This window comes from Hippopotamus amphibius, chromosome 9 (assembly GCF_030028045.1).
Source record: "Hippopotamus amphibius kiboko isolate mHipAmp2 chromosome 9, mHipAmp2.hap2, whole genome shotgun sequence".
NCBI classification, from domain to species: Eukaryota; Metazoa; Chordata; class Mammalia; order Artiodactyla; family Hippopotamidae; genus Hippopotamus; species Hippopotamus amphibius.
In genome coordinates, this window is record NC_080194.1 from 130,280,595 (window position 1) to 130,307,029 (window position 26,435).

Sequence of the window (26,435 nt, forward strand, 5' to 3'; positions counted from 1 at the left end):
CAAGAAGTTCCGTAGGGCCCCTGACCTCAGTCTCCTCTTCTGTCAAATGGGGCTGATAGTAGGCCCTGCATCCCTGGGGCAGGAGCTCAGCCCTGTGGGTGTCTCACGCCATTCCAATATCTCAGCCGCTCGTTGAGGAGTGGGGAGCCAGAGGGCTCCAGCAGCCTGCCCCTTACCCCTCGCCGCGCAGCTGGCCCAGCTCCTCCAGGCCGCTCCACAGGTCACTCGCAAGTATTCTCGCCGGTGCTCTCGGGCTCTGCCAGGCGAGGGCATCTCTGGGCAGCTGCCCTGAGAGAGCCGCCAAAGAAGGAGCCCCCTCAGGCAGCACACACTCTTCCAGCATCTCCTGCAGCTGGCGGCCACGTGGGGAGGCACACAAAAATGAAGTGACCGCTGTGCCAGAGATCATGGGGGCAGTCGTTGCAGGGGTGTCGCCTGCAGGACCCATGCGCTGGAACGCAGGAAGTGAGGGGCGGGGGCAGAGGAGAAGGTCACCGGGGCGGGAGGGGCGGGCCTGGGGAGGGCGGCACCTGATTCGTGTCTGAGCTCGTGTGGCCGCTGGGTGGGGCATGGATTGGGGACAGCAGTGTGGGGGGCCACCGGGTACACCGTTAGCTTGTGTGGTCGGTGCTGGCTTGTGATGGATCTGCTCCTGAGGGTGGCGCTGTCCCCACGTGTGGTGCATCCCCTCGGGGCTGCGGAGCATTTCCCACTCGAGGCCTCAGCCATACCTTGAGCAGAGTGAGATAGAGGAGCAGGCTGGAGAGGCGGAGTGACCAGCCAGCTCGCACTCCAGGGAGCAGTCGTGCGCTTTGACCTTTGCCTGCATGAGCCGTTCTGAGGTTGAAAGGTCTCAGTGGCTCAGGCAGCACTGAAGGGGGTTTCTTGAGGCTTGCCAGGTTGCCAGCCTCAGGCTAAGTGTCTCCACCATCAGAGGGTCACAGCAACCTTCAGAGGAAGGCCCTGTTACCGCCCCACTTAGCAGGTGAAGCTCAGAGAGGTTAAGTAACTTGCCCCAGGTCACACAGTGGTACCTGGTGGTATTGGTCACTCTGAGGTCATCTTACCCTACAGTCTGCTCCGTCCGTTGTCCAGGGGTCGTGCTCAGGGCTTGGGGACCTGAAGAAATTCTTGGCCTCACCCCAGAGGAGCCATAGTTGGAAGCTGAGACTCCATGATCTCAAATCACACGTGATTTCCCCTCACACGTGGCTCCCAAGCTCCCGTTTTCACTACTGGGCCAAGAAGGGTTTTCTGAGCACGCCTGTCAGCGTTTGCTGATAAATCAGGCCTGAGATGCCTGTGCTTGGCTGGCAGCACTGAGTGGTTGTCTAGGTTTCCTCAAGCCAGTTGACGTTTGCCCAATAGGTGTGATGTATCAACAGCTCTGTCTCCTACTTTTTGTAGCCTGGGCTGGCTCTCAGCCAGAACTCTTTAAAAAATATATAATAAGGTGCTGACCTGCAGTGGAAAATGCGGGTGCGACAGCCAAGTACAGAAGCATCTGCAGTAGAGATTTAAGGTCTGCCGGTCAAGGATAAATTTAGAAACCTTCTGGAAAGTTCTGGGGCTGGCAGAATATAGTCAAGGCCTGCAGCGATGTGAGTCTGGGGACGTCTTTAGCTCTTTGCCTTCGTGGAGCCACAAAGATGGGCTTTGGGGAAAGCAGTGGAGTTCACCTTTTCATTCATTCCTTTGTTCTGCAAGCATTACTGAGCATCCACTGTGCGCCAGGCGCTGTGCTTGTGTTTAAGCTGACAGCCACGAGCACACCAGACATGCATGGCCCTGCCACAGGGAGCTTGCAGTCTTTTTTTTTTTCCTTCAGATCTTTCCTGGAGTATAATTGCTTTACAGTGTTGTGCCAGTTTCCACTGTACAACAAAGTGAATCAGTTGTATTTATACATATATCCCCATATCCCCGGAGCTCGCATCTTGTAAGAATAGTGGGTGATATTCATAGAATATACCAGTAATTAACTGCTTGGTAACGGGCAACCTGGCCTTCTCCAGTGGGGGTCGGGGAAGCCTTCCCTGAGTAGGTGGTGTGTGTTGACAGTGGAAGGTTTCACTGGACAAACTGGATGGGGAGGTGAGAAGCTGTTCCAGGCAGGAAACTGCATGTGTGGGGGCGCCGAGTCGGAAAGGGACTGAGCCACAGAGTGAGGGGAGTAGGCTCCCCCCGCTCCCCATCAATGGGCCACCTTCTGTGCTTCAAACTCTATTCCACACATGTTCATGGATTCATTATCTCTCCTTCAGAACCTCTCGGGGAGGGGTAGGCACGTGCTAATTTTGCATTTGAGGTTTTCTGAGGCTCAGGGTGGGTAAGTAACTTACCTGGACTTGCATAGCAAGTCAGCCACCCAGGTGTCCATCCTACCTCTGACTGACTCTGACCCCAGCTATTAGCCTCACTCTCTCTGTTCTCGTTTTTACTCTTATTCCCTAACCTCTGTTGTTACTGATATGCCTCCTGCCAGGAGCCCACTGGAGGAGAAATCCCTGGAAGCTATCAACCTCGAGTGTGCAAACAGCTAGAAGCCCAGAACTGCGCCTTGAAAGTGTCTCCTGTCCCCGGCACGTGGCGCTTTCTTGGCAAACCACTTGGTTGGTTGACCCTCCACCTCACTTCATCCACCTTAGAGTAAGCACATCCCTGAATCTCGGTTGGAAACCACACCCAAATGAAGCCCAGCAGTGCCGTGCCCGAGGCGCCCAGGGGGCCTAGCGCACAGTCCAGCTTCCGAGGGCATTCCTCCAGCCTCAGGCTGGAGAGTGGCCTCGTTCTTCCGCCGCCACCGGGGTCACGTGGCCTCCTCAGCACAGCACAGCCTTTGGGTCAGCTGCTTGCTCCTCCAAGCACATGGGCGTGTCCTTCCACAGTCCCGTACCTCCGCAGCTTCCGTGGGACAGCCAACTACGTGATCAGGACGTCAGTCAACTAGAACCCGTACACTCAGCCAGAAAGGTGCACAGGCCCTGCCCCATGGTGCCCGGGGCGGAGCCACAGCCCTTGTGGAAGCATGGAGTCCCAGCCCTCAAACGTGTACCGAGCATCTCCCATGGGCTTTCGCGACATGGGGCCCAGCGCGACCGAGGTCCCTTGTGCATGGACCAGAAGGCTTCATGGTCGCCCGCAGGTGGATTGACAGCTGGGCAAAAGCTGGGGCGTCCTGGGTCAGGAGCTCTCCTCCCTCGGAGCAGCTGCTGCTTAGCGAGTTCGGGGGAGGAAGCATGGGGTCTGGTATAGGAGCAGGATGTATCTGGTGCCCTGGGCCCAGTTTCAGGAGAGGTCAATTCTTCAAACTTGTCCCGCTTTCGGGAAACCTTATGAGCTCTGCCCTGCACCATGCTCTGCCCAGACTAGGGAGTGGAAGGTTCTAGACGGGCCCTGCCCTCAGGGAGTTCACAGAGTCCTGAGGAAGACGATGCCTCACCCACTACTGCTGTGTAGTCTGGTCGTGCGTGATGGCATGCGAGCCCGGGAGAGGGGCACCGGCCCTCCCAGAATTGGAGGGCAAAGAGGGCTCCTGGGGGAGGTCTTGACGGGTGGGCTGGGCCTAACGTGGGGCGTCCCTGGTAGGTGTCAGGACCCAGGCTGTGAAAACCATGGTGTGCACGTGTGTCCTGCAGGCGGCCTGACGGTGCGGGCAGCAGGCGACAGGAGATGAGGCCACGCGGGCATGACCCCCTGTGCCTGTTGACCGTCCCGGACTTCATCGGAGGGCCCGCAGGAGCACTGATGGGCTTCAAGCAGGGGGGCTGTAGGCTGCCCCCTGGATGACCACACATAGCCCTCGGAGGAGGAAAACAGCCGTCCCCAGGGGCTGGCCCCAGGCTGGGCTGCTCACGGGATCCCGTGACCCACACTTAGCTGGAAGGAAGGTGTGGCTGAAAACAGGTCCTCACACAGAGCAGCTGGAGACGAAACTACTCGTCCACTCCAGGGCCAGAGCTCACTCAGCCCCCAGCGCTCCTTGGAAAGTACAGCCCGAATCCAATCCCCTCTCACCACAGCACCCCATTTCCTAGGCCAGGGGTTCCCTGACTTTTCCAGAACCTGACTCCACCTGCAGCCTCGAAGGACAAAATGCAAATGAGCAGGCGGGGCCACATTCCAGCCACATTTTACTTACAAAACCAGGCCCGTTGCCAGATTGGGGGACTTGGCCTTCTGGGATGTTGTTTGCTGCTTCCTGACGTGGGCCTTCAAAATCGGTCCCGTGCCTCTCTCCACAGCCAGTTTGGCATTCTCAGCACCATAGCTAGAGATCCTTTTCAGGTGTAAGTCAGATCATGTGTGTCCTCTGCTTAAATCCCATTTTACTGTCTCCCAGCTTACTCAGGGTGAAAGCCAAATTCCTCACAGTGACCCCTGAGGTCCCACACAGTCTGATCCCTCTGCTCCTCCTAAAACTGACCTTGCCTCTTCCCACTGTCCCCTGGCCACTCCAGGGTAGCCACAGGGGCCTCAGCTGAGCCTCCACTGTGCCAGGTGCCCCTGCTCTTGCAGCGCCTGCACTGGGTTGGCCTCTGCTTAGAACACTCTCATGCCTGGTACCTGCCTGGCTCTGTCCTCTGTCTCATTGCTCAGACCTCACTATTCAGAGGGGTCTTCCCTGATCATCCTATGCCCCACTCCCAGCCCTCCAGATGCCCCCTGCCCTGCTTAACTCTCTTCTCATTCCCTCCCAACAGTTTCTGTTTGTTCATTGTCTGCCCGCCCACCCACCCACCCCCAATCCCATCCCATCCCATTATTGAACTGTAAGCTCCAAGACAGCAGACCCTGTGTTTTGTTCACTGCTAAATGCCCAGCTCCTGGAGCTGTACTGGGAGGCATATAGGTGATGCCTAGAAAGCATTGGATGGATGGATGGATGGATGGATGGATGGATGGATGGATGGATGGATGGTTGGATGGATGGAGCCAACAAGTCTTCAGCAGCACTTTGCATGCTAGACATTGTTCACTGTGGGTTCAGGGGTGAGCAGAACAGGTCCGTCCCTTTGGAGCTCCCAGGCCCTGTGGGTGCCATAGATAGTCTAGAACTGCTGACTGTGATCGGGGCCCTGAAGGGACCAGCCAAGAGTTGGGACAGTGTGCAACAAAGGGATCTGACCTGGACAGGATTCCTGAAGGCAGGAATCCACCCAAGACAAGAGCCGACACAGACAGGAGAGCCGTTGATGCCTGGGCCCACAGGCTGCTCAGATCCTCAAAGAATGAAAACAAGACTGTCCACGTGACACCTGCTGCCAGTTTGGCTGGACACACAGTTCCCCTTTGTCATCAGTTTCCGCCTTAGCCAGAGAAGTAGGGCCCGAGACCTCAGTCCTGCTTCCCAGGAAGGTGTTCAGTTCCAGGCCCCCAGCAGCAGCCCAGGTCTTCTCCCCTCATTAACAAAGAAGAAGGAGAAATTGCACCCAGGAAATTTTTCTGATGAATTCTACTGGAAGGGATAGTTATTGGGCTTGGGCCTGATTGAAGAATGAAATGTTTTATGCCACTCGCAGAACAAATGGCAGTCTTGAGTGGGAGGTTCTTGAAAAGGCCACGTGATGCACTCATTCAGCATAATCAGAGATACATATATTTGTAACCCTCAAGTTAATTCACAACTAGTTACACAGCGGATGAAAATGTTCTAAAATTTATTGTAGTGTTGGTTGCACAACTCTGTGAATAGACTAAAAATCATTGGATTATACCTTTAAATGGGTAGACTACACAGTGTGTGAGTTATACTTCAATAAAGACGTTGTATTTTTAAAACCAGTTCTAAACCAGTAGGACTGTCACAAAGCTGTCATTTCTTTCTAATGACCAGATTATCTCATTTGTGTCCCATTTGATTATAAAAGTCTGATTTATGCAACATTTTCCTTAAAGCAATCCAAATGTGAAAAAAGAAATTGGAACCCACAACACATTCTGGAATAATTTGGAAACCTTGATGCAATCCAGACTCACCTGGCACCCTTCCTCTTCCCTAAAATTTGCCTTTTTTCCATTTCTTTTTGACTTTGAAGAAACGACTCTATTCTTGCTGGTAAAAAAGCCTCCTGTTCCCTTTTCTTTCCTGTAAATTATGAGATAAGTTTGCATTTCATACCTTTCCAGAAATCTCTGTTGATTGTGGTCTGACCTCAGAATCATGACTTCTGGGAAAGAAAGTAGGTAGTGGAATCACTTCTGTGAGCGTTTGTTGAAAACCTCTGAAGTAGTGAGCATTGGTTTGCGTTGTGAATCTGAGACAGAAAACAGGTGAAGGCTACCCGCTGGTGGCTCTGCAGGTCACTTCCTGGTGCTGGTAGACGACATGTCAGCCACTCTGTCCAGCTTGCTGCAGTGACTTTTAAAATATGATCCCAAAATGTCCCACGTTATTTCTTGGAGATGCTTAGAGCTAGTTGTGCTCCTCTTTTTGCATGATCGGAACTGGTGAGGGGGGTCTGGAGAGAAATGCTCAGAGCCGTGCCCGGTACTATAACTTAACAATGCCAGCTCTCTTTAATTGAGCAGTTACTATATATCAGCCCCTTTGCTAAGCATGGTTGTCTGTATTCTCATTTAATTCTTGCACCAGTGCACGAGGTAGGGATTATTTTCCTCCATGTTGTACCCAGAGTATCCAAGGCTCAAGGCTACGCAGGCAGTCAGCATCCCAGGACTGGGACTTGAACATGTCTGTTTCCAAAGCCCACACTCAAACTCAGATGCCGTACCTCTCTTTCCCTGGCACTTAGACCCCAAGCCAGTGCTCCATTCTCCCGTCCCCTCTCTGAGGATAGCTGTGAAGGCACAGCAGTCTTGCAGGATGGAGAGCAGCTCAGATACTAAAAACACCGTTGGCACCCTCCCCCCAAGCACGGCAGTGGTGGACCAAAATGCTCTCCTTCTAGTGACAGGTGATGTGCCCTTCACAGGCCCGGAGGGACCCCAAAAGAGACACTCCAGCAGTTCTGTTTAGGAGGCAGGATGTGCTTCTGTACAAAGAAGTGCTCTCACGATTATTTATTAATTGTGAAAGGGAAGAAAAAAAAGAATAGGGTTTCCTGGAAAGGGATAAAAGTTCAATATGATAAACTCCCGAAAAGCAATCAAAGGCCAAAGAGGGCAGAAAAATAAAGGACAGAGCGAGTAAGAGATGATGAATCAAAGTGGCGAGTGTGTGAGCAGCACCCCCGGGAAGGGGCCATATTTCATAGCGATGGAGGTGCAGCGGCCGCGCAGAGCAGGAGCGAGCGGGGGGTGGTGGTGGCAGCGAGTCCAGGAGAGCGGGACTCAGCCCCGCAAGGTCGCCAGGGCCCTGGGGATGAGCTGGCGATGACAGGAACGGATGTGTCCAGTCATGTGTCCGCTGACACTGTAGGCCCCTTGTATGCATTTGTGGCGGTAACGCATGGATGTAGGAAGTTATCAGTGGAAACTATAAAGCTACAAGAAGAAGGAATCGCCACGGTCCCTCCACCCCAGGAAAAAGCATCACTAATATTTCAGTTTATTTCTCATCTGTGTTTTCTCTGTTTTTTTTTTCTCTTTCTCTTTTTCCCCTAATTTTTAGTTACCCAAGAAATACAAGTTGACTCTTTATTTTAAAAAAAAATTAAAATGTTACACATGGGACCTAAGTCCCCTCTGACGCCTCCTCCCCATTCCTCCCACTCCCTGGGCGTCCACGGCTTGGCTCCTCTCCTTCCATACCCTTCTCTGTGCAGTTGCATCCGTGTGTGCACCCACAGCCGTGTGCACCCAGTGGGCAGCAGCAGGGCCTCAGCCCTCTTCTGCAGTTCTGACATCCACACTGCGCTGAGCACCAGAAGAGTTTTCATAACTCACTTGGTGACAAAACCTACCCTAAACTATTTATAGGCCATTTATAAGACTTGCAGATACCATTTATTGTGAATAGACTTGGTTTTTCTCCTGCAGAAATTTAATAGGTTTGGTTTATAGCTGCCTGAGACCCAGCTGAGGGGATGCGCCACGTGGCCTTTTAACCCTTAAAGAGCCTAAAGTGCAGAACACATCCAGCCTCAAGGGTTTAGGATAAGGGGTTATGGATCTATGGTTGTCTTATTGATTTGGGCTGCTTTTTTTTTTTTCCTTTTTTCTTTTTCTTTTAACCTAACCAGAATCATTGTTCTGCATACCCTCCTGCAGCTTGCTTTTCAGACACCAGTGTGAATCAAAAATCTTTCTGTGTCAATGCATGTAGATTCACACATTCCTTTTCAGGGCTGTGTGCTATTCCATAGCGTGGATCCGTGTGTTTTTCCAGCTGAGCATTTAGGTTGTGTCCTGGTTTTTGCCACCCCAGACAGTGCTGCAGTGGGCATCCTTGGATGCACTTGCAGCCCAAGATCAGAACTGCTGGGTCATGGTGGGGTGGGGGTGGGGTGGGGTTCGTTTTTTCCTTCTCCCTATCCCCACACATCCACTATTTATACAACAGAGGGTTCCTTTTTTTAAATTGAACTATAGTTAATTTATAACATTGTGTTAGTTTCAGGCATACAGCTTCAGATTCTTTTCCATTATAGGTTATTATGAGATCTTGAATGTAATTCCCTGTGTTGTACAGAGTAACTCCTTGCTGTGTAGGGATTTTGTTTTTAACAACATTGCTATCATGCCAGAAACATTTCCCTGTGCTGTCAAATACCTCTTCCTGATACCTTTGGTTTTTTTGTTTGTTTGTTTGTTTGTTTTGCTGTGTTGCATCTTCATTGCTGCACGGGCTTTCTCTAGTTGCAGCTTGCAGGCTTCTCATCGCAGTGGCTTCTCTTGTTGCAGAGCATGGGCTTCGGTAGTTGCAGCCGTGGTCTCAGTAGTTGTGGCACACGGCCTTAGTTGCTCTGTGGTATGTGGGATCTTCCCGGACCAGGGCTCGAAGCCATGTCCCCTGCATTGGCAGGTAGATTCTTAACCACTGCGCCACCAGGGAAGCCCCTGTTACTTCATTTTTAATGGCTGCATGATAGTCTGGGTCTGAGTATTTCTTTCTTACAGCTGCTGTAACACAGTACCACAAACTGGGTGGCTTAAAACAACAGAAATGTATCGTCTCACAGTTCTGAAGGGTGGAAGCCTGAGATCAAGGTGTCAGCGGGGTTGGTTCCTTCTGAAGGCGTTGAGGAGGAATCAGGCCTCTCTCCTGGCTGCTGGTGGTTTGCTAGTGATCTTCCTGTTCCTCGGCTGGTACACACATCACCCTGATCTCTGCCTTCATCCTCACGTGGCGTTCTCGGTGCACGTGCCTCTCTGTCCACATGTCCCCCTTTTGTCAGGACGCCACTCACACTGGATAAGGGCCCACTCTAATCTCAACTAGTTACATCTGGGGAATGACCTTCTTTCCAAAGAAGGTCACATCCTGTGGTCGTAGGGGGGTTAGGACATCAACGGAAGAACATGGAAGAGACATAATCAACCTGAACAGCCTGGAGTTTAGCTGATATTTACTTGGCCAGGCCCTTTATAGCAGCTACTTAGGTTGTTTCTGTTGCATCGTGAGTGACTCTGTGATGAGCATCCTTACACAGAAATCTTTATCCGGGTTTCCAGTGATTCCTTTAGAAACCATTCCTTAGGATCAATGAAAATGCCCATATTTAAGGCTCTTGATAGCCCCTTGCCAGGTTGCTTTCCAGAAAGCAGAGCAGGGGCTGCCCACCTGGCTGCAGCTGGACCCCGTACGTTCATCCCCCGGGCTCTCCAGAGATGCCAGCCTGCTCAGCACTTCAAGGCAAAATCCTCTCCACCACACATGTGCACGTGCTCCCAGCATGGGCCCCTGCAGCCTCTCTAGCAAGACTCACTTATATTTTATTTCTTATTCCTGCAAAAAAGAGAGTCCACAGGTTAAGAGCAAAACAGAAACCATAGCTCCAAATGCCTGTGTAGGGCATGTTCTCTCACAACTGCATATAAGAATAAAGACTTCAGAAATACTGGGCTCTCCTCTCCAGACGTGAAATCAATCGGTGAAATTTCACTCACAGGGCAGCTTGCCAAGTGAGACCAGGAGAGAGAAGCGAGCTCTCTGGTCAGTTCAATCCGTAAGGCCCTTGGCGGTCTACATCACCTCGCTCCCTTGAACATGGCCATCAGATGACGGGCACTCAGCCTCTTTGGGGGGCAGGGGCTGGCCGGGGGGAGGGTGCTCATGGCCGTTCGAAGCCTGCCAAGCTGAAGGCTCTCCGGGGTAGATTTTGAGAGCCGGAGCTGGGTGAGGACCTCGGGAAGTCGGAGCTGAATTCACGGGGACTTGAGGGAACCAGGCGGCAGAGAAATCTTGGAGGGAGTCGTGGGGGTCGGGGAGGGGGCTGTGCGGGATGAACAGCTGGACGCGGCCGGGTGCTTGAGTACAGCCCGCGAGGAAGGGGCGTCCGAAGGCAGACGCTTCCCTCGGCGAGACGAGGGCCCGCTGAGTGCCGCGAGCGGAAAGCGCGGAAGGATAAATGTAGCCGGCGTTTCAGGGGAAAACATCGATCTCAGACGTAGCGCCGTCTTTTAAAAGAAAGTGGAGGCTGCAGGCCGGTCATTTGGGACAATTTCACCTGAACAGATAAAAGCGCAGGAAAAAGGCTTATTCCTACGGACAGACCCAGAGGCTCTTCCTCAGACGGGAGGGTGGCGGTTTCTGCAGGGGCACAGCAGGTGGTGCCCCCCACCCCCCTCACTCGTTCCCAAGGCAACGTGCTGCTTTGCTTTCCGGAAAGATTTGAGGTGTCTGCTTCCAATCCAAGGGTTCACCCTCCCAAGGAGCGACGCCAGGCCCAGGCTCCGAGTTTGCTTGACCTCTGGCCCCGTTGCTGACACCCGCTGTGCCTTGTGTGTCAGAGCAGGGCCGCCGCCAGCCCCCGTCCCGGTTGTCCCAGTCACTGAGCAAAGGACTTCTGGTGGCTGTAGACAGGCTTTGGGGGGTTTGTTTTGTTTTGTTTTAATAAATTTATTTATTTATTTATTTATGTATTTATGGCTGTGTTGGGTCTTCGTTGCTGTGCACGGGCTTTCTCTAGTTGCGAGGAGCGGCTGCTCTTTTGTTTTGGTGCACGGGCTTCTCACTGCGGTGACTTCTCTTGTGGCGGAACACGGGCTCTAGGCATGCGGGCTTCAGGAGTTGTGGCAGATGGGCTCAGTAGTTGTGGTGCACGGGCTTAGTTGTTCCGTGACATGTGGGATCCTCCTGGCCCAGGGATCGAACCCGTGTGCCCTAGGTTGGCAGGCGGATTCTTTACCACTGGACCACCAGGGAAGTCCAGGTTTTGTTTTTTTAAGAAACTGGGGATGTCTGACAGTCACATGGCATCACAGGCGTCGTTTCTACCTGGGCCAAGCTGCGGGAACCACAGTTCCTCCCGAACAACAGCACGCCTGTCTGAATGATGTTTCCACAGCCTCGCTCGCCCAGTGGCAGCAGCGTCTTTCACACAGCCTCACTCTGACACTGCTCCCTTGTTTGGAAGGGGAAGAGAGTCCAGTCTGTCAATATTTGAGGCACTAATCATCTGCATTTGGGCGCCAGGGGTCATTGAAAGGCTGAGACGTTTCCAGGAATTCATGGCTTTAAAAACGTGGGGCTGACCGTAAAGGATTTCCAGCGAGGGTACGGAAGAAAGAAACCCAAATCTCAGCCCCACCCCCACTCATTGTCCCCTGTGTCTCGGATTCTTGGGAAGAAGTGAAGTCCGTGTGCACGGTGATGTGGGTCCAAGTTAATAATAAATGCGGAGGAAGGAGAAAGGATGCTCAATATTTAAACACTGCAGAGCGCCTCGTTCGGTTCCCCAGTCGCTGCCCTACACCCGCCTCCTGGACGGGTCTGTAAAACTGTCCAGGAAGCTGGCATCTGACGCTGGCATCTGATGCTGACGACTCAGAGGGAGAAGGAAACAGAGCCTTTTCTAGGCAGCCCCAAACCGGCAGTGTTTCTGCTTGTTTTCTGCTGGCTTTCTGAAGGGCAGGAAGAGAGGTGACAACATGGAAACAGGTTTTTATGACTCTCTGGCCACTCGAGAGGAGTTTTTGAGCTTTGGAGTCATGTCTGTAGAGTTGTCTGAATTTTCCCGTATTACCTTCTCTTGGAGGTATCTTGTATTTTAATGTAAATTGTGTGCTTCAGTTCTTCTGGCTTAACAGTGAGATGCTGTGCTCATGTTTAGGAAATGTCTGTCCAAGTACCCCCTACTGGATAGGTTCCTTAAAAGTTGCCTGTGATGCAGAATTCTGATGTGAATCAATTCCTTTTTTCTTCTTGACACACATTATATGAAAGGAAGAGCATTCCTTTGAGGGGAGGCAAAAAACATTTGGCCCCAAGACATAATAAAATCATGCTTAAGGATGCAGCAAACTTTAAAGTCTCTTAGTTAAAGGAAATCAATACTTTTATGATGAAATATTAATAATACTAAAAAAAAAATAAGTCAAAACTACAAATGCAGAGCAGCCGGGGTGATTGTAACATCGAACGCATTAGCTTAGCATTTGCAAGGAAGCAAAAAGGGAAAGAAAGCACAAAGGGAAAACCAGAGCCCAGCTGAGAAGCCCCTCCAAGCCCTCGTAGGCCCCCTTTTCAGGTGTTTTCCATCAAGAAGACACACCTCACCTTAAGTGCCAATATCATTCCCAAACATTTTGTTGAAGCCGTTGCCTTTTCTAAATGAAAAGATGAATCTGATCTGGAGAAAGGGCCGCACACGTGTGAACGCATGTGCATGCGCGCTCACACACACATGCACACACACACGGCTGTAATGGAAATTGAGAAGGGAGAACCACTTGTTTGAATACACAGCTGACTATTCCCCCTTCTCCTGCCTCTGGGAATCACTCCAGTGAGGTCTTTAAGAGGGACGAATTCGTATTAGGTTGAACCATATGAAATTTCTGCTTTTATTGGTCATGTTGGTTGAATAAGGGCACCGGTTCCACAGTGCACTCAACTCTCCAGCGAAGAAAGACTAACACACAGAACACAGACATGTGTGTCTTGAACCCAAACATAACAGATGAGATTTTAAGAATCTAGGTGAAAGTAATAAGTACCCCATTTTCTCATAGACTGTTTTCATATAAATCCCTTAAACTTAGATATTTAAAATTACTTTAGAAAAGCCCTGTCCCTATTAACTCCTAAAACCTTCAGTCCTAACTGCTAACATGAGGAAGGATTCTGCTGGGGGTTGTGTTGCTCTCTCTGTCACTTACCCCAGGCGTAAAGACCCTCATAAAAATGAAAATCCCCAGTTCTTGCCCCACTGAGTCCAAATTCCAGGTACCATAAATGCCAGGTAGTCAGGACAGCTGGTGCTGACTGAACACTGAGACTATAGTGACTTGTTCAGTCCTCAGGGGCCCTGCGAGGTGAGCTGCTGTCACCCCACTTGACACGTAAGAGCCACAGCCTTGCGGGGTAAGTGGCTCCCTTGCGGTCGCATGCCCACGTGGGGTGGCCAGACCCCCAGCACTCTCTTCACACCCATACCCTGCGCCCAGAGTGAGAGGTACAGTTCCAGAGCCAAGTGTCTGCTCTCAAGGCTCCTCCCACGTAGATGACAGAGCTGTGTGTCCACCGCCTGGTGGCCTGTGTCCCACAGCTCTTCCAGGACAGAAGGTGACAGCCCCGTCCACTCGGCAACCTCAGCCGTGGCTTGTGAAGCTTGTTCTGGGCTGATACACATCTCGCTGTCCATGTGGCTCCTCACACCCCACCTGATCCTATCTGCCCCACGTAGCTCGAGATAGCATCTCCAGGTCTCACTGCAGATGATGTGTCATCGCGCGTCATCGTCTGTCCCTCTGGCCTGACCCCAATCTGTTAAGGCACACGCTCGGATAGCGTGACGTGGTCCTGCTGCAGGAGCAAGCCTGCCCACTCTGCAGAGCCCTGCTCCTGCAGACACGTGCACAGAACCGGAACCACGGGTGTGTGGAGTGCTTTGGAAGTGTGTTAAGTATGTGTGGACTGCACATGCAGAAGGTCAAAACTAGTCCCCTGGCCCCCTTGCACACAGCCACCTTGTAAAACACACGAAGCAGGGTGCACATGTCAGCGTGGGACACGTGCCCTGTGGCCTCCCCCTCTTCTGGCCCGAGAGCACAGAGCAGGGCTGATGGGATGAGAGACTTGCTGGAAAGAATCAGTGGTCCTTGGGCCTGGGAGAACTTCAGGGGGTTGTCCTTTGCCAGCAGGGCTGTAGCTGACCAGTCCCAGCCCTGGCTGGTAGCCCCAGGTTCAGGCCTCCTCCTGGGTCCAGAGGAGCCCCGGGGTCAGTGACCCTCTCCCTGCGTCTAGAAGCGCCCCCTGATCGCTATCTAACCCGCCTGCCTCTCACTGCTCTTTCAGCCCTGTTTCCTGCCTCAGTAAAGAGGCAGCCGAGATGGCCACTGACGGGCTTTCTAATGCCTCGGCTGAGAGACTGTTGTGGAGCTCTCTGCTTACTGTTGTGCAGACGGTAATGCCATCGGCGGAGGGCAGGGGCTGGGCGAGGCAGGGGCCTGGGCCTTGGGAATAAAGCCCGAGTCCTGGCAACCTTCAGCTTATGCTACTCTAAGAGATCCTCGGAGATCTAGCCCAGCCGTGGCCCCCACCCGCCGGCCAGCCCCCCTCGGCCTGGAGAGGGGCTCGTGTCCGAGGCAGCACAGGGACACTCGCACATGAGATGCTGACTTTCACACACCTGATGCCCCCGGCAGTCAGAGGGCCACGTAGACATTGGATCCTAGCAACTGAAACCTCCGATCTCGCCCATGGGTGGCAGCCCTCCCAGGCAGGCTTCACCCGAGAGCAAAAACACTTTGAGGGGCAGAGTTGGGACAGAGATGGCACACATAAAACAAGATACTGAAAGACCATTTTTTCTTTCCTGCAGGTTTTCAAGTATAGTCCTTAAAATCCAAGAGGATTTATCCATGGATAAAGAGCTATAGGCTAAAAGATTCTGCAAGTTCCCAGCTATTTTTATACGTTGGACATGTTATCCCCTAAAAAGCAACCAGAAATAAAAGTCTTTAAGCTTTTGGAGGTGCAGCCAGTCAGTGATCAAGGGGGCCGCCTGTGGTGAGGTTGCTCAGGCTCGGCTGAGGGAGGCGGTAGAAATGCCCTCTTCCCAGATCAGCCCCCAGACCGGACAGGAAGTGCCCACAAGTAGATCAGAAATCGCTTAGGGTCACCAATGTGGGGAGGCGGTTGAAATGCCCTCTTCCCAGATCAGCCCCCAGACCGGACAGGAAGTGCCCACAAGTAGATCAGAAATCGCTTAGGGTCACCAATGTGGGGAGGCCGTACGTTGCCCCTAAAGCCCAAAGTCTTGTGCCCACAACCCTGAAACGGTAAATCGTGACTCACTCCGGGGAGATGGAGGAGGGTCCCTGTGCCTCCCTCTGACCTGAGTCTTCTACCTTCACTGAAGCCTCGGGGTCCTAGCAGGAAGTGAGGGGACTGCAGGGGCGGGGTCCCCAGGGTCCTGCCAGCCTGCAGGGTCACTGCCATTCTGACCCCTGACCCGTGTCGGTGGATTGCTTTCTTTTTGTGTGAATTCCTCAGGGGAGTCCTGGGTGAGTACCTGGCCTCGCCTCGCCCGGTGGGCGCGCCACTGTTGGGCTTGACTCCGAACCCTGCTTCCTCGCTGCCATGCCGCCTCTCCCGCTGCCCCCGCCGCAGAGTTCTTTGAACAGTTGCGGGTACTTGGGCTTTTCTGATGCAACCCCTACTCAGTGACTTTCAGCCCCCACCACTGGGCATCGCTCTCATCTTGCCGGGTGTGAGGCGGGGGATGGGCTTCAGAGCCAGCCTCTGGAGTCAGCAGCGTGGACGAGAAAGCTCTGTGTCGCCTGTAGACGCCGTGTGTGGACTGCAGTCTGTCCAGAGCCACCCGCAGGCTGAGTCCCACACTCAGTCTCAGCCCAGCGCCTCCTCTCTGGCCCCAGGGCCCGGCAGGCTGCGCTGGGAGGTGAAAGGGCAGAGCCGAGGAAGGAGCCACCGAGCGGAGAAGTAAGCCCCGGCTGCACTTGCTGTCTTCAGCTCTGTGCGTGAGGTCACGGGGCCAATTGATTTTTCACTGTTTCCCAGCATCGAGGAGTGGTGAGAAAAATACGAGCACTGCATCCTCACAACCTGAGCTGCAGCACAGGATGAAGTTGCTAATGAAAGGCCAACGTGGGGCACCCCCACCCCGCGGCCCTCGTTCCAACCGAGACTGTCAGGGTGCATGGCTTGGTTTTTGTCAGGGCAGACTGCTATCCCCTCCAAATCTTACATCTTTTTCCTAAAAGAGGTTTCTCCTTTTTTTTTTTTTTTAATTAATTTATTTATTGGCTGTGTTGGGTCATTGTTGCTGCGCGTGGGCTTTCTCTAGTCGTGGCGAGCGGGAGCTTCTCTTCATCGTGGTGCACAGGCTCCTCATTGCGGTGGCTTCTCTTGTTGCAGAGCACGGGCTCTAGGCATGCAGGCCTTCAGTAGTTGTGGCACACTGGCTCAATAGTTGTGGCTCGCAGGCTCTAGAGCGCAGGCTCAGTAGTTGTGGTGCAGAGGCTTAGTTGCTCCGCGGCATGTGGGATCTTCCTGAAGCAGGGCTCGAACCTGTGTCCCCTGCATTGACAGGTGGATCCTTAACCAGTGCACCACCTAGGAAGTCCCTAAAAGAGCTCTCTTGAAAACTGGACTTCTTTGAAGCTCATCCATGTGAGCCTTAAATAGCTTGGGGTCATGTCCTTCAGACTCAGAAGGCGCACCCATCAGCAGCTGGGTAGGGTGGCCTCGGCCGTGATGCCCCTGGTCTCAGCCTGGAGCAGAGGTCCATGCAGACAGGAGACATACTTGGTTTGACTTGCCTGGGGCTTCCTGCTTCTTTTTTTGAAAAGGAATGTAAAGTGAGTTGTCAGAGCAGAAGGTTTTACACCAAAATCCAGATATCCAGCTTCTCTTGAAGAACAGAAAGCCGTGGCCATGTTCTTAGGCAGCAGCAGTCAGGAGAAGCTGTGGAGCTGCAGTTTCCAGTTTTCTCCAGTCTCCACCAGTCCCTGTCATCTGCCTGACACAGGCTAAATGTCCTACGTGCCACGTTTATTTTCCTGATAGAAGAGAACGGTTTCTCAGTGCCCATGTCGCAATCCAACAAGGGAAAACAGATGGCAAGTTGGGAGGTACTGTCTGCATTTCACCCCTGGCCTCTCCTCTTTCACCAGTATTACCTGTCTGGCCTTTGGTGCTCGAGTTTGTGGGCTCGAGTTTGTGGGCTCGAGGCTTTGAGGTTCCTGCCTGACATGCCTGTGATTTTCAAAGGCAGGCTCTGCAGAGTTTCTGGAAAAGCCAGGGGATGGGAAGCCCACCCTTGATCAGGCACCACGCAGCCAGGGCAGTTCTGTTTTCATCTTGTGTATAAACTAGAATTTCACTGTCGAGAAAGAAAGGTTTGCAGAGTGCTGTGATGTGCTGTTCTCTTTTCAGAACGAGACCCCATCTCCAACCAGGTAGCTGCATCTTTTGAGAAGCTGCCTTCAGGCACCTTGCCCAGGAGGGTGTAATGGGACAGGAATCTTGCACAAGAGCTGAGATGTCACAAGAACTAGGTCACTTGGGACAGTGGTGGCCTCAGCTGCCCCTCACTGGAAGTCTTTCTGGTGTAACTTTTCACTTTCCACCCACCTTTATTGTTGGACTCTTACTGTTTAGTTTGTGTTTTCACAGCTTTCAGTATTTAGTGTTTTCATTATTTAATACCCATGGCATTTGGGTTTGGGTTTTAAAGTATCAGCCACCTCACATCCTTCCTGGAAACAGGTGACCTGTAGGAGCGTCTTAGGGGTGAGGCTTTGGGGTGAGGTTGGTGCCTTTTGGTGGTCACAGCCCCTGAGATGAAGTCTAAGCCAGTGGGGTTCCTTTCTCTTCAGCTCTCTGAAAGGTCCCTGTGGAGTCCCCCACCTGCTTAGGTAGTTTTCCCATTTTCCAGTTTTGTTTTGTTTTTCTAAGAATTTTTTGTATTATTTATTTATTTACTTAGGCTGCACTGGCTCTTAGCTGTGGCACACAAGATCTTTAGATGCAGCATGCAGACTTCTTAGTTGCAGCATGTGAACTCTTAGTTGCAGCATGCGTGGAGGATCTAGTTCCCTGACCAAGGATCGAACCCAGGACCCCTGTATTGGGAGCACAGAGTCTTACCCACTCGACCACCAGGGAAGTCCCTCACATTTTCCAGTTTTTAACCTGAAATAGTTGCACTTCAGTCACATAACCAACATCTGTGAGGAAGTTATAGTGTGCAAAACAGCAGAAGCTCTGGGCGGACCACAGAGGTCAGCTGGGGCCTCCCTGCTCGTTGGAGATTTAGGGATCCTTTGGCTCAAACCCCCCAGTTCTCAGCCCGCACACGTGCAAGCCTTCCCACCCTTTTTTCTCTCGTGGTCCTGGCTGTTTCTAGGTCTTGGCCCTCATGCGTAATCTCTGTGTGGCCTGGTATGAACCCAGATGGAAACTCAGTTCCTTCACTGTGTCTAATAAAAAGAGTCTACTTGCACCATATGAGGAAAGAGTTGAAGGAGTTTTCTGAGGATATGGGGGGTCCTGGGGGAGGTCACCTCGCCTATCTCAGTTGCCCCTTCCCCTCTTTTTCCTCACTCTGCCACTCCTAGATTTCCCCTACACCAGAAGCTCTGGGGGCCAGCCAGTCCCTTGTCAGCTCACATTCCTGCAATAACAAAGCTTTTTCCGCAACTGTCAGTTAAGATTAGGTTCAACTACATAGTAGACAAAAACCCCCAAGAGTTTATTTCCCTCTCAGGGAGAGGAGGCCTGGATGAAGGTATTCAGAATCTCCACAAAGGCATCAGGGACCCAAGATCCTTCCTGCTCAGTGCTCTGCTGTGATTCTTCCTCATGGGCTGTGATAGCTACTGGAGCAGTAGCCATCACGCCCATGTTTCGGGAAGCAGTATGGAGGAAAGCATACCTCTTTCCTTTTAAGAAGTCTTCCTAGAAATCAAATGCATCACTTTCACTTCTGTCTCATTGGCCACAGCTTAGTCACAGGGCCATGCCTAGCTTCTAGATTCTGTAATTGCAGGTGAAGGGGAGAATGGGTATTGGGGGACAGCTCACAATATCAGAAACACTGTCCAACACCCTCTGATCCCCGGAGGATTCCAGGTGCTAGCTGTTAAAATAATGACAGTTGTTGCACAGAATAGCAAAGCATCTTTGCAGTCAAGTTTCTTATGCCCTACTTGGGCATATGCCTTAGGTGGACTGACGGGGCCCCAAGGCTGGACAGGGCAGGCTATGGGAGCACAGGGGAAAGAACAGTTTAACCCCACTGGCTGCAGAAACTCTTGCGCAAGCTGACCCTGAGCTGTGTGAGCCTTAAAAGATAGGGAAGGGATTTGTGAAGACAGAAAAGAGGCCAAAGGGAATTCCAGACCGAGGGAACAGCCCAGCTAAGGCTGAGAGCAAGTGGCTCTTGCCACGCAGCCTGCGACCTGCCTGGGCTGCTCGAGGCCGGCAGCTCCATCTCCACAGGCCCTCCGCCCGCTGCTGCTGGTGGGGGGTGAGGGGTAGGGTTTGAGGAGGGGGCTGACGACAGATTGCCGGGGGTTGGGACGTCCCTGAGTCCTGTGGGTTTGACCAAGAACCCAAGGATAAAGAGCAGAAATTAATAACTGACGTGCCTGCGAGCACCAGGCGTATCAGCTGGGGAAGGGGAAGGGACCAGCTCACTCCCTCCCTCCAGTTGCTGCCACGTGGGAACGGGGCCCAGTGATGCCAGATCTTTCTGTTGTTTAAAGAAGCCAGAAATCCAGACTTGTAAGTAGAGTCTCCCAATGTGTGAATGGAGGTGCTTAAAACATGCAAACCATCACAAGCATGATGTGAGCAAAGCCAAACACAGCTGCAAGCCTCAGGGCTGCGGTTGGCCAGCACTGGACCCTGCCTCCCATGGCAACCTGGTTCTCACCGGGAAAGCTCAGTGGGTGTTCCACCCAAAGACAACGGTGTGCACAGCATATATTCAGGGTGCACTTTTCAGTGCCTTCTCCTTTGCCGACCTTCCAAAAAGGTCATGGGGTTCAAATCAAATTCAGGTTTATAAGTAAAAAGAAAACTACTGACCATTTAAGCCAATAGAGGCTCGCTCACTGTATTGTATTTCTCATAAAGACATGAAGACCCAAGGAGAAGGGGGCTTATCCAAGGTCACAAGGCTGTTTAGGCAGAGCTTGAATTCAGACTTGGGGTTCTGACTTCCAGCCCTGTGCTCCCTCTGTCAGTGGACCTAAAATAGAAGGCTGACCTTTTTGTGGTATTTTTGTGCTTGACAAATGCCAGCGAGTTTCTCATAAGTTCATCTTCCCAGATTAACTGTCAGAACGGTGTCAGAGGGCAGCAGGAAGACCCCAGCCTGACCCCGTGGAGGCCGGGGCTCCTGGAAAGCGGGGGATGTGTTTCACCGTTGGCCCGCCTGCTGTGGAGCGTGGCCCTGGTCCCAGCTTTGGGGAGGTTCTCAGTGAGTCCAGGAGAGAGAGCTGTGGAGGCCACAACAGGTCCCAGGGCTGAGTAAGGGGCCCAGCAGCTTCAGCCTGCCCAGCTCCCAGACAGCCTGTGTGCCTTCCTTCACCCTCCATTCCTTTTCTGGTTTAAACTACTGTTCATAGTAGGAGTCTTGGGAAATTCAGACAAGCACAAAAAGATTAAATTCAGACTCACGATAATAAACCTCGTGGTTCTCCCATGACTTCCACTTCAATCCCTCCAAGTCTCTTTGCTCTGCTCCCCATACAAGGAGGGAGGCAGAGCCTGGATTTTTTTTTTTTTTTAATCTTTTATTTTTTTTACAACAGTGGGAGCACATAGGATGTGCTTTTTCTAACCTTTTTTTATTTACTATGTCTTAAGCATTTCCCTGCATCCTTCATCTTCTTTTATACCAGCATGTTTAACAGCAGCTGAGGATTTTGTCATCTGGGTGTAGGAGACTTCATTTGGCTTTTCCCTAATTGGTGGGTGTTTTGGGGGCCTCCAGTCCCCTGTCATACACACCAATGCTTTGAACATCCGTGGATCCACCCACAGTGCCTTCCGCAGCATCAGTTTCTAGATGTGGAATCAGCCAGCTGGTATATGTGGCCTTTAACACACATCTTGCAGGCTGTTCTCCTCCCCACCCCACCCCCGCCCCCCAGATCTTTATTGGAGTATAATTGCTTTACACTGTTGTGCCAGTTTCTGCTGTGCAACCAAGTCTCAGGCTGTTCTTGAGACGTACTCGAGGAGGGCCAAGAATTTTATCTGCGGGAGGAGCTCTCAGGGAGGGCCGTTTGCCTGTGCCTTTGTCCCATGATCTCTGGCGCATCTGTGTGTTTGCAAGTACTTGGCAGCCCGTGTGTGTTCGACTCGTGCCCAGAAAGCCCCTTGGCACCCCCGCCAAAGCTAGTTCATCGAGAGCTGCCTTTCTGGGATGAAGCAAGAGCAGGAGGCCAGGCGCTCCAGCCACGCCCTTGTCCCAAGAGCTCCGGAGAGGCCTCCCGACCCTTGACATGTCAAATCGGCTCTCAAAGTGTGGCCACCTCGATTTGGGGAGGAGCCCCATGAAATTGCAAGGGGAGTCCGGGCACCGAGCTAAGAAACAAACAAAAAACATACTGAGCCTTTCTGGGTCCCCGTGCCATGGAAAGAAGGGAGGTGGATTTTTAGTAGCAGCAGACAAGGGAAAGATGCATGCAGTTGCCTCTGCTCAGCTAGACCCGCAAACAGGTGGTATCAGAGGTTGGTGATTTTTTTTTTTTTTTTTTATTTAACTCTTAGCACCTTCAGAAGGTGCACCATATTTTTTGTCAATCTGCGGATTGACCCCAATCCATTCTCCAAATGAAGGAACTTTAGTATCCTGACTGCGGTCTCAGCATCTCATCTGCTCCCCTGTGCACTCCACCCCACATCTCGCAGTAATAAACCAGGGCTTTAAGGAGTGTGAGAGAGAAGATGTGTGTCTTAAGAGAAGGGGTGGGTGACCACGTTGGTGACCGCCACATCATTCCTCCATTCGGGCTGGGGCGTTGTTGGGAGTGTAACAGGGTCAGCTTAGTCTCAACTCTGTCACCACACCCTCCGGCCCCTCTGTTCATGGTTCTGATAAATAAGCAGCTCAGGGAAAGCTTTCCTGACATTTTGATTTGTTAAGAAGTGATTCATTTTCGAGGCAAGTAAACAGCCTGTAAACTTGGGGGCTTACCACCTGAAGTGATTAAGAAGTAAGTAGCTATTAAGCTGGTTCTGCGGGACTGTGGCTGCCTGCCCCCTGGGAATCTTCCTGACTGGTGTTTGGATTTGCCTCCATGTTTGCCATAGTTCATGAGGCCCCCACCACCACACACACAGTGTATCACGTAATGCCTCTTCCTAAGAACTCCAGCATGTTAATCCTGCTGTTCTCCACAGTCGGTGGAGGTGGGGAACTTACCCACTGTGCTTCCTCCAGGCCTCGCATCCGCATGCCATCACATCGCCTGAAATCCCGGGGGGCAGGAGGGGGCACTGGCTGGGGGTATAAATAGACCAAGCTTTTGATCCTTAGACACAAATAAGCTTATACAAACATTAGTACAAAAGAGCTTCTCCACGGTGGCCGGGTGTGGGTTTCCCCTAAGTCCTGAGGTGGGGACGGAGCATCAGGTCCCCTTGTGTGCCCCCTCCAGACCTGCCCACCAGCGGGTGGAGGGAAGGAGGCTCAGAGAAAGGGGGAGACTTGCCCAGGGCCCCGCGGCTGGCGAGTGAGCAGCTCAGGATGAAACCCAGGCTTTCCTGGTGCCGGAGCCGGCGCCCCCATCCTCTCGCAGGCTGTGCATGCTGTTTCCGTCGAGGGCCACGGAGTGAAATAGTTCACGCTTCGTGGGCCGTGCAGCCTCTCTTGCAACTATTCAGCGCTGCCAGGGCAGCTTGAACGCAGCCACAGGCAGAATGTAAGCAAAGGGCATGGCTGTGTTCCAGTAAGACTTTATCTACCAAACAGAGGGTCACAGTTCTCCAAGCCCTGCTCGACACCCTGCTGCCTTCCTGAGTTCTGAGAAAGGCGCACTCAGGCCTGGGGAACCTGCTAGAAGGCATGTCAGCGGGTGCCGGGCCGCGTGAGCCTCAGGGGGCGCAGGGGCTGAGCGTGAGGTTTGGGGCCGGGATGAGTGTGCTCGGGTGGGGAGGCTTCACGTGACCGCCCAGGAGGGTCGGGAGTTTCCGCTCTCAGCTGGGAAGAGAACTTGCACCTATCCCCCCACTGCCTGGGTGCAGAAGCAGGGTGGGGCACAGAGCACGGAGCTCTGGGGGCTGAAGCAGGAACCAGCACGGCCTGTGCAGGCTCCTGCGAGACGCCACGAGGATTTTGTTCCATGGGGGCTTTCCCGTGTTTCGTGGATAAAATCAGAAGCCACGGCCCTTTAGAAAACCAGGCTGTACCGAGGGCAGGAGTCATGGTCTGGGAAAGCACATGCGCCCTGGAGGAGGGGCCCCGGGGCTGCTCAGTCAGAAGGGCCTCCTCCCATCCGCGCCTACTGCATGCCAGACGCCGAGCAGGCCGGATGGGCATTCTCCCCGTGCACCCCCGCTGCAGCGGGATGGGGCGACGCCGACAACACAGGGGCCCCCAGCAGCTGGGAAACGACACTGGGCCTATGTCCCGGTGCTTCTGCTAGTGAAGCAGGGTTTGCCCGGGTCTGCATGTCTCCAAAACATGGGGCTCCTCCACTCCCCCAGGGCTGGGAAGGCCGCAGGCCTCAGAAACGTGTGGTCCCCATCTCCAAACCCAGAGTCGCTCTAAGGGCCAAGTGAAACTCTGATTGCTAGCTTTTCACCAGAGCTTTCATTCCTCCCACACCAAACCCGCCAGACCAGCCAGGACAGAGCAGACGCTCTGACAGGGGGCATCTTCAGGGTCTCCCCTCCCGCCCAGTGCGGCATCAGAGCCTCTGGCAGAACTCGGGTGCGTGAGAAAAGGCCCCGAGGTTTGGCCGTGAGGATGTCCCGAGCCCCTCAGTGAATTTCACCAGGACGCTGCTGAGCCCCAAGGCTGCGTGTCCCCTTCAAGGGCGCAGCCGGCGTGGCGCTGAGCCCGCATCAGGCACTGATTTACGGCTCAGCCCCCACCCCTGCCCGGCTCTATGGCTGGCTGCACCCCTTCCCTTGAAACAGCTTCGAAGTGTGTCCAGGTCAGTCCCGGGCCCAGTGAGCTCAGCTGACAGTGAGGAGCAGACCCAGACCCTGAAAGAGCTGGCTTTGGGTGGGTTAACACCACCCTCACGTGGAGACCCCCAGGCCCACCTTCGAGGTGGAGGCTTGTTCCCAGGGAGGTGGCACCCCTCCCACCAGGCCGGCTGTCCCTCCCACCGGGTCATATCCCCGCCTTGTCTTGCAGGCTTCGCCGTGGCCCAGTGCATAAACCAGCACAGCTCGTCCTCCCTGTCCTCGCCGTCCCCGTCGGCCAGCGGGAGCCCCAGCGGCAGCGGGAGCACCAGCCACTGCCACTCAGGAGGCGCCAGCGCATCGTCCACCCCCTCGGTGGCCCAGAGCCCCGCAGGTATTGCCCGCGGGACGTGGCGCGGTGGGGGGACTTGAGGGCACCGTGCGACCCCTCCCCCCCACTGCTCCTGCCACCGTGTCTGGGGACACTGCCACCCCAGCCTCCACGTCCACTACAACGTGCCATTGGCGGCAGGTGGGCGGCTTGGCTCCCCACAGGGGAGGAACCACTCCCTGCGCAGGATGGTCCAGGGGAAGGCCGTCCCTGGCTGCAGAGCTGGAGGGGTGGGCGGCAGGCGGCCGAGCCTAAATTCACCCCATTATCATCTCCAGAGTCTCAGGTGTCACAAGGAGAGGTCTCCCAGACGTGATGGTTTGAACTCTGGCAAAAGAATCATGTCTCGGCTGATTTTTTTTTCCTTCCATAACATACCAGTTTCCTCTTTAAATGTTTGGTGTAGTCCAGTCGTCTGTGACCAGGGGGTGCATCTTGCTGCCCTTTTGAGAATCTGTCGGGAGGGGCTCGAGTCACATCTTGCCCTCCTGTAACTGACACAAGTACAGATGTGGCACAGAGAGACCCTGTGAGCAGGGAGCCTGGAGTGAGACGTGTGCATGCTCCCCCTGTGCTCTGAGCTGCCGTGAGCCTCTCACACGTGAGCCTCTCACACGTGAGCACCTCGCCGCCGTGCCTAAGATCCCACGAGTAAAGATGCCAGGTTTGTTTCCTGAGCAACAGGGCCCCAGAATGCAGCCAGAGGAGCAGGGCCTTGAGAGGGTGTGATGCTTCCCACCCTGGCGAGGTCCGGAGGGCCCCGGCTAGCTATGATTTGAGAGGCCCCCCACTCTGGTCTGCATCCCCACTTGGGGACCCTCAGTGTCCTTTGCCGTTCGTTCCTGCAGGGCCCCATCCAGAGCCCTCACCCATCATATTGCGGGGACACCTGTGCAGACTTTTTGCTACGTGATGGATCAGTGGCTCTTGACAAAAGCGGTGTGCTGGGGTAGCAGCCACCACGGTGCCTGGAAATGCAGGGCCCCGGCCACTGTCCACTCGGCCCCGAGGCACAGGTCCCCTTGGGTGCCCGCACCTCTCTTCAGAGTTTTCAGCTTCTGCTTTTCTCAACAAAGGGCTAACGCCACCTGGTTTCCACGCCTGTGACTCAGGGCGCCTCGACTGCCTGTAACCCCTCCCTCCTTCCACAAGCATTCATTACCTCCATCTCTGACATTCGTGAGGGCCCAGCAGCAAGGTCACCCTCCAGCCATCTCCCCCATACCCCTATCCACGCGGCACCTGCTTTTCTTCCTGCCCCAGCCCAGGGGGGAGGATGGCCCTTTCTGAGCTCTTTCTGAGCCCAACTTAAGGTTGGCTGCGAATCCAAGCAGTTGCTGCTGCCGCTCCCCAGCTCACAGCTGGGACGTTCAGGTGGAGCTTTCTCAGAAGCCAAGATCAGCCCTCCGCTTCCCACTGAAGCCTGGTCTCATGCTGGCCCTGAGGGCCGGAGTGCAGGGGTGTGTGTTTGCGTGTTCGTGTGTGTACCTGCGTCCTGCCTGCACGTGCACGGTTCTGTGACTCTGTTGTGTGCACCCAAACACACACGTACTTAAAATTGCATTTTGGGTGAAAGCTCTCTTCCTAGTGCCGCTATGTTCAAAGAAGGCACAGCCTACAGCTAAGTGAACCCATGAGCCGTACACTTCTTTGCCTAAAAGTGAAGCCAGCAGAGACCCACATGGTGAAAATCAGGCCTGGGTTGCAGCCGTCCACCTGAGCGTGACCGCTGGGGCCCGCACCTCGCCCGCCCCGCACCCTGCGCTAGTTTCTTTGTTCTTGGCCTCCCTCAGCCCCTCTGTCACTGCCCCCACCATCCCCTGCTCAGTGCCGACGACACGTCTTCTCGGCTCAGCAATGCAGGGG

At 53.5% G+C, this 26,435-nt stretch overlaps 1 protein-coding gene across 8 annotated transcripts in view; it reads left to right on the forward strand.

Moving 5' to 3' along the window:
- CLEC16A (C-type lectin domain containing 16A) overlaps nucleotides 1-26,435 on the forward strand; it is a 206,445-nt gene that overhangs the window by 171,063 nt on the left and 8,947 nt on the right. For 6 of the 8 annotated variants that reach the window (XM_057748398.1, XM_057748399.1, XM_057748400.1 and 3 more), the window contains one exon: nucleotides 24,411-24,572. The exons of 1 other annotated variant lie outside the window; for it this stretch is intronic. In XM_057748398.1, coding sequence (XP_057604381.1) covers nucleotides 24,411-24,572 — 162 coding nt within the window. Of the gene's footprint in view, nucleotides 1-14,888; nucleotides 14,999-24,410; nucleotides 24,573-26,435 lie in introns of those variants that run through there. One more of the 8 variants, XM_057748405.1, reaches the window with a different exon arrangement.